The 11,747-nt window shown below is 37.5% G+C and overlaps 1 protein-coding gene across 2 annotated transcripts in view; it reads left to right on the plus strand.

Annotated features, from left to right (window-relative positions):
* mapkapk2a (MAPK activated protein kinase 2a) overlaps nt 1-9,560 on the plus strand; it is a 29,764-nt gene extending 20,204 nt beyond the window's left edge. The window contains exons 4-10 of one of the 2 annotated variants that reach the window (XM_024270637.2): nt 1,840-1,919; nt 2,022-2,148; nt 2,240-2,315; nt 2,403-2,527; nt 5,488-5,573; nt 5,773-5,850; nt 7,911-9,560. In XM_024270637.2, the coding sequence (XP_024126405.1) occupies nt 1,840-1,919; nt 2,022-2,148; nt 2,240-2,315; nt 2,403-2,527; nt 5,488-5,573; nt 5,773-5,850; nt 7,911-8,060 (722 nt within the window). In that variant the 3' untranslated portion in view covers nt 8,061-9,560. Of the gene's footprint in view, nt 1-1,839; nt 1,920-2,021; nt 2,149-2,239; nt 2,316-2,402; nt 2,528-5,487; nt 5,574-5,769; nt 5,851-7,910 lie in introns of both variants that reach the window. The other variant, XM_024270636.2, reaches the window with a different exon arrangement.
* Nucleotides 9,561-11,747: the final 2,187 nt, after the last annotated feature.

Below are 11,747 nucleotides of genomic sequence, written 5' to 3' on the forward strand. Positions count from 1 at the left end.
AGACCTGTTACTTCTTCTTAAGAGGCTGCTCTATGCTCCACACGTTTCCTGTATTAATGCCATCTGTTAGAACTGGTTGTCTGTGTAAAAGACGGTTGTTCTCACCCTGTAACAACCAGACTGTAACCACCATGAACAAAACCAAAGAGCTGTCGAAGGACACCAGAAACAAGATGATAGACCTGAACACGACTATGATGAACTAATCTACAACGAGCAAGCAGCTTGGTGCAAAGAGATTAACTGCTGAAGCAAACATTCGAAAACAAGATCGTTGACAATCTCCGTCCACCTAGAGCTCCAGGAAAGATCTCACTCGCACAAATGATCTTGAGAATGATGTGAAAGCTCCCTCCTATAACTACACAGTAGATAAAACCTGTCAATGACCTGAAAAGAGCTCGGACCTCAGTAACAAAAGTCACCATAGTAACATGTGACATCTCCCTGTTTAAGCCAACACATGTCCAAGAAAGTCTAAAGTTAGCCAGAGACCATCTGGATGATCCAGAGGAGGGTTGGGAGAGGATTATGAGGTCAGATGAGACCCATTGTGAGGCATGGGGGTGGATGCATCATGTTTTAGGGTTGCTTTTCTGCAAATAAACAATCAAAAATAATTTGGGGCTTGGTTGATAAAATTGATTAAGCGATTTGAATTGATTAAAGTTTAACAGATCAAGAATCGATTCCTAAAAATATAAATCGATTTAGCACATAAAGGTAAACTCAACTAGCTTGATGCTAATGTTTAATGGAATTTCCCATAGGACGGCTAATGCTAACGCCTGGCCGACCTAAACATACATTGCTGACTAAATGAACATCTTTATTTATTCACAGGCATGAATTTTCTAAACTCTTTTAAGGAAATGTTTTTAGAATAACCATTTTTGTTCTAAAATACCATTTGCGCGATCGCCACCTACTGGCCAAACTGAACCGCCCTCTAGGAGAAGCAGAACAATGTTTACAATGTTAATAATATGAAAATTTTTGTTAGAACTTCTCCTTTAGAGAATCCATGTTACACTGTATGATATTAACAATCTCATTATTTCACTGATACATTTACAGTATGTGAACTGTATCAGATTAATATGAATATTTTCAAAACATAGTAGGTTATTAATGTCTTTTTAAACAAATGTGTCTAAACTCAAAATTGAATTGAAGAATCGAAAAAATCGGAATCGATCTAGTCTTTTGTGAATCAAATTGTTTCTGAAAATTATAATCGATACCCAGCCCTACCTTGGATGGTAAGATTTGGGGCTAAAACCTCCTTCCATCAGTGGGAACATTGACATTTGTCTGGATCTTTCAGCATGACAATCCCAGACACATCGTTCAGCAACAAAGGAAAAGATTATTAAGGTTCTGGAGTGTCCTAACCAGTCTCTGGATTTAAATCCAATAGAGAATCTGTGGAGGGAGTTGAGTCACTGTTTCCCAGCAACAACCCAAAACATTACAGCTCTTGAGAAGATCTGCATGGAGGAATGGACCAAAATATCAACTACAGTGAATGCAAACCTAGAAGGAAGCGTAAGACCTTCCTTCGCTGCTAACCAAGATTACATTGAAAAGGAATAAAGTTAAATTTTGTTATTGACCACAAGTTATTATCTACATTTTTTTTAAATATATATTCTGTCTCTGACAGTTGAAGTGCATTTGTATTGCAGACCTCTCAGCTTTAGAGGAGGAACTTGCGGAATTGGTGACTGACAAATGCTTTTTCGCCAAACTATTTCAGTTTTGCATTTGGGAAATTTCAAATCCATTTTGGAAGTTTTTCTATCAATCCTTTAAAATATATATATATTTTCAATTTAGAGGCATCCAACATCATGAAGCGAATAGGTGAAGCCATCCAGTTCTTACACTCCATCAACATTGCTCACAGAGACGTCAAGGTCAGTCAGAGCTTCCTACCGCAGAATGACATGCAGCGTTGCCCACAGTCACACGTACTGACTACATAATCTTCATTTTCTTCCCCTTTCCCATAAAAACAGCCTGAGAATTTACTCTATTCTTCAAAGAGGCCCAATGCGCTTCTCAAACTCACAGACTTTGGCTTTGCCAAGGAGACCACCACGCACAACTCTTTGAATACTCCCTGCTACACACCCTACTATGCTGGTAAGGGTCTACATCACCTGAACCTTTGTAAATATGTGCAGCATGGTAGTAATCTCATTTGAAAAATGTCTGGTTTCATTCTTTTTCACAGCTCCAGAAGTCCTGGGCCCAGAGAAGTACGACAAGTCATGTGACATGTGGTCGTTGGGTGTCATCATGTATATCCTGTGAGTCATTCTTCCTATAACATCTGCACCCTTTTACCATCAATGTATATATTATATTTTAATATAGTCATCATGAATGTCCAACAGGCTGTGTGGGTACCCTCCATTCTATTCGAACCACGGTTTAGCCATCTCCCCTGGGATGAAGAGGAGGATCAGGATGGGCCAGTATGAATTCCCAAACCCGGAATGGTCCGACGTATCAGAAGAAGGTAAAGCTCAAAATTCTGAAACTTACTGCAAAGCATTTCTGTTTTCATTTCAAGTAAATCTTCTCAAAGGAAACCTCATTCTGCACATGCAACCTTCTGGTAATTAAAAATATGTCTTAAAATAGACAAGTATTGCTCAAAAAAGGAGTTTTATATCTTCAAAGTATTTAAATGTATTAATTTTTTACCCTAAATATATAATATTTTAAGCACTACAACAGTCTGACTATCCTTAATTCTAAATTATAATAATAAAGTAAGACTAGAGATACGCATTTTAAGATCAGTTTGTCTTAATTATATGTAAATGTTATGAGTCAAATCAAATTTTCCAGTTTCCTCAAATAAAACAAGGTCAGACAAATAAAACTTCTGCTCAAACCTATCATTTGAAGAAAAATATATAACTTAAAAAGAAGGTTAGAGATAAAATGTACTCCAAATTATTCTAAAATGAGTTGCTGCATCCAGGGCTGCCACGATTAGTTGACAAAACGTCGACAAATGTAATAGTCGATTAGACGTCACTTTATGTTATATAGAGCCAGAGTGTAACAAAGTTGAACAAAGTTGTGAGCGTTCAGCACCAAAAAATGCACTATTTTACATTTGAATCAGTGAGACCAAAACTTTATCTTTGGTGAAAAATCCCTTTTGTTTATAGTTGTTTTAATACCAGAAACTAAAGGACAGAGGCTACACAATTCATTAAACGTTTAATAAACTCTTTATTTTTGGTTAGTTTAAAGTTATTGATGGTCAGGATGTGCGTTTTACATCCATTAATCGGTGACCAGTCGACTATTACTAGGCTAGTTTAGCTTCTATTTTAGCAACATGCTAACTTTTATGACTAGTTTGTTATCCACTGAGGTTTTTTAGGCTAATTTAGAATTTAGCTTCTATTTTAGCAACAGGCAAATGTTTTTGATTATTTAGTTTACTGAGGAATTCTAGACTATTTTGGAGTTGAGCTAGTATTTAAGCAACACACTACATATTTTAGGAAAATCTGCATGTATTAGGAATTTTTAAACAATGTTACTTCAGATTTTTCAGAAATGTAGGTCAACTTCAGCACTCTTTCAAAGTTCTTTCACAAAATTTCCAGTCTTTTAGCAAAATAGCTTTTGCATTTTCAGCAAATCCTTTCAGCAATTATTGTGAATTCTTTCACCAAGAAGCGTTCACACTAATGCAACTTTTCTAGTTATGTTTGAAACAGTGAGATCAAAACTTTATCTTTTGTGAAAAAGATAAAATACAGAGCAACTAGAGGTTACATGGAACCAGACGAGGGACAATCCAGTGCGTTTGTGTGTCCTGACAAACGGAAAGTCTTGTGTCAGGAAAAGGCGTCCGACATCAAATCAAAGCCAAATCACATATGAGAATCATAATCACAGCTCTGTGATGTGATCTGTTGTGATCCAGGTTGACTGTGATGTTTGCAGTTGTCATTTATGAGTTCACAAAGCAGGTGGAGGTTTGCTCTGGAACGAAGAGAAACGAAGGTCAACCAGACGATTTGTGTAAATGAGGAGAAGTAGAACGGTGAAGTTAACAGGGAGCAGAGGGGAAGAAGGTAGAGGACTTTCAGCACTTCAGCTCAACAGTCCAGGGTGATGGAGAGTGTGAAAGAGAGGTGAGGAGACAGGCGAGCAAGTTAGAACGGGTGGAGGAAGGTTTCAGGTGTGATGTGGGACGAGAGTGTTAGCAAGTATGAAAAAAGGTGTAGACGTCTGTGGTGAGACCACCCGCGATGTGGCTTCAGAGAGTCTGAGAAAGAGCCGGAAGCAGCAGATTAGAATTACACATAAAAATGCATTATGAGAGTATAATATTTAACGTTTTAGTTAGTTTAGATACATATTTTCTGCACTTCACCTCATTTGCATATTTTTTTGTTACTCTAGAATCTATACATTCTTATATCTATCCAGCGATGATCTCAATTAGGTGGGGGGTTGGTTAGAGCTTTAAGATGGCTTGTGCATCTAAGCTTAGAAGAAATTGCTCATATTTCCTCTCTCTCGTGCAGAAGTTGTTGCAACCCAGATTAGCATGACCAGTTTCACCTCTAGTTAATTGTAATCACACGTACTGTATGTTTTCTCTGTGCATGTGCTGCAGCAGTGCATTCTAGAGAAAAACTGTTGTCTATGAACACCAACAACCAAATGAAATAATCCTGATTTAAAAATAATTCTCCAAATTTAGACTAGAATCCTTTTAGATTATGAACTTATCATAATAAAAATCTATTTTTGGGTGCACATTTAATGCTGTTTTTTTTAGATTTCCAGCACCTATAATATAAAAATTGAAGTTAAGCTGAGTCTGCACCAACCTTATCATTTCATACTTTTCAACCCATCTGTTTCATAATGTATAATTTAGGAACAAGTGTCTCCTTTTTTCTATGCTGGATAACAAGGTTGATCATCACAGGCTTTTGCTGTAGTTTCTGTCTCACCTACATCGATTGTTCTACACCACCTGTGAAAGAAACTACACAAACTGTTGGCACCTTCATGAAACACCTGAAATAAATCTGTTCTGCTCTGGTGAAACTGAAATTATTTTTGTCCGTTTTTGAAACTGTTGATGATTTCACAAGTAAATTGGGTCCAATTTCTGACTTTTTTTGAGAAAACAACAATATTGTAATAGTTTGTTCATTTAGGAACAAAATTGGAAGCATTGTGTCTTGTTTACGTCAAAACTTAAAAGATATTTGCCTTTTTTTTTAGGTTTTTACAGCTCTGTTTTTAACATTTTTTTTGTTTACTCCAGCAACAATAAAAAGTTTTCACCTGTACAGGAAGGTCTAAACTTGAATCATATTTTCCTTGTATAGATATTTTTACATTAAAAGAAAAGTGAACTGCAAAAATGTGAACAATTTAATAAGCATGTGTTGATGTCAAATCAAAGTATTTATGTGTTGTTTATTGCAGCTAAACAACTGATCAGCACCCTCCTAAAGACCGAGCCAACCCAAAGGATGACCATCACCGAGTTTATGAATCATCCTTGGATTAATGTACGTGTTTAGACTCCATACTTTAGTTGATTTTAGTCCTTATTTTACTATGATTTTAGCTTTTCCTTTTAATAGGCCTTGTTATATTGGATATTACCATCTCTCTGTATTCGTTTTTTTTTTTAATTTTATGCTCTATTCTGTTCTGTTCTATTCTATTCTATTCAACTTACTGTGTTTCTTTTGCCCCCTAAAGCAGTCGATGGAGGTTCCGCAGACCCCTCTTCACACCAGCAGGGTTTTGATGGAGGAGAAGGATGCATGGGAGGAAGTCAAGGTAAGACATTTGGTTCACTGTTCTGTGTGTGTGTGAGGCCTTTTTTTTTTTTTTTGTTCATAAAAAGTCTAATGCAGAAATGGCAACACAATAGATGTTATCTCAGTTATGATTTTTGTACTGTGTTTCTATTTAAATTTTATACTTTGGGGTAATTTTATTGAACAGTAAAGCAATATGCTTGCTTCAAAAATATCCTTGACAAAAATCATTCAATTTGCGTGTGTGTTTTTATCTATTTATTCATTTATTTTTTAAATACGACTTTTTAAAATTGGTTTCAATATGAAACGGCCTTCTTTACAAACTGCCCCCAGTGTTCTTTTGAGGAACTGCAACATTGGGTACTTCCTGGTTTTCATTAAATTTGGAAGCAGAAGATGAAAACGATGGTGTTAACTTAAGAAAATTAATTCTGCAGCTCACAGAGCTGTTCTGGAAGAAATGCAGATAAAATCCACAAAAACGTTGAGTTCTTAAGCTGTTTTTAGTGCTGTTTTTTTATTTTCTATCACAGGAGGCTGCATTACACAGCTGCAGCAAAAACTGGATAATTGCAACAATTGCGCAGATTTTGTTTAACAGTTTTATTTAAGTTTTAAAATGGGGACACCTTCTATTTACAGTTGAAATGATAAAACCCTGCAACAAATGGAAAGAAAGCTGTCCCAACAATGAAATGAAGTAAAGGGAACCATTGTTGGTTGATGGTGGTGATGTGCGGTTTGATCCATGCAGACAAAAATATAGATGGGATAAATGCTGAGGACAGATTCATTCATATGGGAATAAACACCCTTTTTTTGGCAATGAAGTAAGGGATAATACCCAACGAGATGTCCAGAGGTGTGAGACAGTTTTCATAACTGTACACAACAAAAATCATCTCACACTCACTGTTAAAGTCTGCTCAGGAATCATTTAGCAGCCAATCAGAGCACTTGTCACTGTAAATCTCATGCGTCAAAGTTAAGCTCCGGGGGCCGGATCCGGCCCTCCAGATCATTCTATTTTAATGTTATTAGTTGTCCACTGTTATCTTAAGCTCATTTCTTACTGTAATTTAAAAAAAATGTTTTTATGGAGAGTAAAATATTGAAAGATATTTAAGATTTAAGTTGATTTATTCTGGAATAATATTCCTGCCTTTTTATTATTCAAAGTTTTGTTAAAAAAATTATGTTTTTAAAATTTTCAAAATGTTTTCTTTTAAAAAGCTGCTAAAAACATATTTTAAAATTGCTTTTTCAGAATTCTGGTTTTATATTCTGTTTTTTATAATCTGTGTTTAACGTTGTGTTTTACTGTGAAGCACTTTGTGATTTTTATCTTGAAAAGATCCAAATCATCATTTCAGGGGAGAAAGTTTAACCTTAACTGCTTGTTTTTGTCCAAATGATGAACCAAAAGTTTGTCCACAAGTAGTTTCCCAGATCGCTTTAATAAAAATATCACACATTACGTTTGATCACTAAACGTTTAGCAACAAACAAATAATTTCCTTCATTAATTAATAATAAAACTGTTGAAAAATCTATTTAAAATTACATGGCAGTTGATTGTAATGTTTCATAGAGAAACTGATACTTTTCTAGCGTTTTGTCAGACCCTCCAGGATTTTGCGATGTTGCATTTGCAACTATTGACGCAAATATAAGCAAACCCTGCAATTTTTTGCACACCCTGCAACTTTAGATTTTCACCTCAACTTTATTGCAACTTTGACCAATTTATGCAACAATCAAAAAAAAAAAATCTGTCAAGAAGTCCAGGAGGGTCTGTTTTCTGTTGTGATAAAAACACAATTTCTGTTAGTCCAGTTTCCAACTGTCATTTAGGCCGGCACAATAATATAAAGCATTCAGGCTTTGTCACTGGATCTTCTTTTATAGGTGTGCATTGTCACTTTTTAATGGAGACATCAAGTTTTGCCTAAACTATTGTATAAAAAAGAATATTATCATGTGTTGTTTTTCTGCTTTTCTTGATTATGTTTTATGGATTTTCATTTTTTCCCCTAAACTCTACTTTAAAAGTCTTCTTTGTTGTTTATTCCTCAGGAGGAAATGACCAGTGCCTTGGCAACAATGAGGGTCGACTACGAGCAAATCAAAATCAAGACCATTGCGGACTCAACCAATCCACTGCTGTCCAAAAGGAGGAAGAAGGCCAGCAGCGGCTTACCAAACCCAGTTTCTGCAGATCACTGAAGCATGCATGCACATGCAAACACATGTTGTGGAAAGGAAGCAATAATTTGTCGGCACGAGTCGTCCTGCATGGGTTTTTCTCAGTGTTTTGATTTTTCCTTAGCAAATTCTAATGTTTTGTAAGAGTGTTTGATTTTGTTACTCTACCATTTTAACAAACTCCTCATTCTGCTTCAGCAGAGCGCTGAGTGGATCTGTGTTTTTATAAGAGAGACTATAGATTACAGAGATGGAGGATATGAGATTATTCATCTTTTTTCTTAAGTATCAGGTTTGTACTGAGAGGGGTTTAAATGTTAAAACAGGAAGCCTTAGCCTTGGTTCTGTTTACCTTACAGTTCTGCTCTAACTCAACCCCTTACCTGTGAATGTTTTAACAAACGGCTGAACCCCAAAAATGGAAAGAATGAAAGGTTACTTGTTAGCAGAAGAGTTTGAACTGACGAGTCGAATGTAAGGACTCTCTATCTTCTGGAAATAGCTGGAGGAGTCTATCGGGTTCAGGTTGTCCTCATGAATGTTGATTGAAACTGAGGCCTATGCACTCAACGGTTGGGCCACTCTGACAGCTCCTCGGCGGAGCCCCACCTCCTCTGTCACCTGTTTTTTTGTTTTGTTTTTTTCCAGTAAAGCTGTTTTAGGGCGAAGGAAGAGGCCGGCGGTTTTACTCGATCCGACTTCTTTCTCTTGCCGTGTAGCTCATCAAAGTCGAAGAGCCAAAACAAATACTGTAATTTTTTTAATTTTGATGCATTTTGCAGAAGTTTTAGCATATGTCACGCTGAGGACGGCTCGCCAGCGGATGACTTTTAATCCCTTTTTACCTTTTGGTTCAGGCTTTAGCCATCATTAGGCTTCAGAATGTAGAGAGCAGTCGGATTTCAGGTTTATGCTATGCAGACTCGTTTTCCAGCTTGGAATCCTGTTGAAACTCTTTAGTGTTGTGAATTCTCATTGGAGACGGCAACAAAAAGGGCATTTCTGTGTGTTTTATGTAATCAGCCTGGCTGTTTGCAGCCGCTGCTGGTCACACCAGCGCCGCAGTCTGTACGCTCAGTATTGACTAGTATTCTACAGGTCTGCAGGTTCTGGATGACTAATGGGGAAGTAGAACATGCTTAGTTGCCCTTTATGATGGGATGCAGTCTGACATACTACCAGCCATCACACTCAGAGGATACATCAGTTGGTTCATCTTCAGTGTTTTTTCCAGACAAAAATGTTTATTTCCGTGTGTAATCAATATAAATGGGCTTATGTTTTTTTTTTTTTTTTTTCCCAGTTTGGTTCACTTTTATGTGTAGTATTTTGCTCACATCACTTTGTGCATCACTCCTCATATTGTTTCACAATAAAAATGCTCATTGAATGTGATTTCTGTCACAAACACATTTTTGTAGTGGACATACAGATCCGTCTGAACTGTCGTCTTTGAGTCGTTTCAGCTCCACCTGTCGTACTTTTGTCTGCTTCTGCTTTGGAATAAAAACACAAACTCACCTCGGTTTTTGTGAATGAATTTCCCTCAACTGTAGCTAAACATCTGCATCGGTGCGTGTTTCGGTTTGGTGTAACAACTGGTGTTCTTTAGAGCAGAGGTACCCAAACTTTTTCTTGTGAGGGCCAAATAACGGGGGTCGGTTTGTAGGCAATCACCGCCTAAATGTAAACATTTACATTTTTTCAGGGAGCCACACATTGCAAAATTTTAGATAATTCATTTGTTATTTTGACAGAAAAAAAATAATGCTAAAACGTTTTGAAAACTGCCTTGCGACAGACTGGCGACCTGTCCAGGGTGTACCCCGCCTTCGCCCATCAGTGGCCGGGATAGGCTCCGGCACCCCCGCAACCCCGAACGGGATGAAGCGGTCAAGAAAATGGATGGATGGATGGGTTTTAAAAACTAGATAAAAGCATTATCTGTAATAGATTAATGGCTGAACATGTAGCTAAAACACAGAAAATTGATAACTGAAAACACAGAAGCTGATGGCTGGCTAATACATTAGCAAAGTGCCAAATTAGCCGAAAAAAACAAAACAAACACAAAAAAAAATTAGCCAAAACAGCTAACATAAAGCTAAAAGCTATTCGCTAAACTTCAGAATAGCCAACAAACAGAAAAAAGCTAAAATTAGCCAAAAGCCAAATCAGCATAAAAACCTGAAATATAGACTTGATTCGCCAAAACGTATGTTGCTGAAATATTAGCTAAATGCCAAATTAACCTAAAAAACTATGAAAAATGTCTAGTTTAGTCAAAACAGTTTGGGGGGCTGGCCCAAATATGGAGGAGGGCCGGATCTTGCCCGCGGGGCGTAGTTCGGGGACCCCTGCTTTAGAGAGCTCAATATATTTCATTTCACCTTTCAGGGGTCATCACAGGGGGTACCCAGAGTTGCTTGTGGTTACATAAGCCTGGTTTCCACTGAACGGTCCAGTTTGGTATTTTGAGAATTTCCATTGTAAAATGGACCCATTTAACCAGGGATGTGGAACTTAATCGCACTGAAGGCCAAAATCCAAAACACACAGTGGGTCGGGGGCCTAACGGTGGGATATTGTGTCCTTTGCTTGTCTGAGCGGATTGGGGTTAAAGTGTAGGTTTTCCCCTGGTGTTATGTTGTCTGGCCAAATTTTTTCTGTTTTGCCCTTACTCATGTTATCCTGTTATGTTTATTTCTTTGTACATCATGAGAAAGAGCACGGATGATGACGTTCTTGTGATGTAAAATCCTGTGTTTAATAAAGAAAGCCAGAAGTCATTCTAACTCACGTGTCATAGTCAAGGCCTCCGGCCCTCCAGATCATTTTAATAACGGCCCTTTACTGTCTTAAGCTTAATTCTAACTTGTATAACTTTGGCAAAATATATTTTTATGGAGAGTAAAATATTGAAAGTTATTTAAGGTTTAAGTTGATTTATTCTGGAATAATATTCCTGCATTTTTTATTCATATTTATGTTAAAAACTTAAATTTTCATCTTTAAAAATTGTGTTGCTTTCCTAGTCACACTACAGTAACGCAATGACTCAGTCTACACATCATGCATGCACAATAAAAAAAAAACTGCTCAGTGGGAGTGAGGCTTAATTCAGTGGAAACGCTCATCAGAATTACTGGACCGGACTGCTCAGTACAAACGGGGCTAATAGTTGGGAGTTAGCAGAAAGGGTCATGTACAGTAGTGACTGGAATTCCGACTCTTCCCAGAGGGGCTCTTAGATTAGCTCCCCCCCAGAGGACTTGGAGGAAGTTCCTGAGGAGAGGGAAGTCTGGGCATCGTTGCTTAGACTGCTGCCCCTGTGACCCTTGTCCCGGATGAGCAGAAGAAGATGGATGGATGGATTTTATCTCCAAAAGCCTAGAAAAAGCAGGTGTCTAACAACTTCATTCTCACTAAACTCACAACTCCCTCCATGAGATATTTTAGTCCAGTTTCTGTCCTCATCACAGCACTGAAACCACACCAATCAAAATTACTAACAACCTCCTCCTCGCTGCAGGTTCTGGCTCATTGTCTGTTCCCATCCTCCTGTTTTTCAGTACAGCTTTGACATCGTTTCCTACTCCATCCTCCTACAAGGACTCTGGTTCATATCCATGCTACGTTAGATGGGTTCAAATCCCATCTCTCTGGGATCACACAGTTCATTCACGTCTCCTTCCTCTGCCAGTCATG

Source organism: Oryzias melastigma, linkage group LG5 (genome assembly GCF_002922805.2).
Source record: "Oryzias melastigma strain HK-1 linkage group LG5, ASM292280v2, whole genome shotgun sequence".
In the NCBI taxonomy this organism is placed as follows: domain Eukaryota; kingdom Metazoa; phylum Chordata; class Actinopteri; order Beloniformes; family Adrianichthyidae; genus Oryzias; species Oryzias melastigma.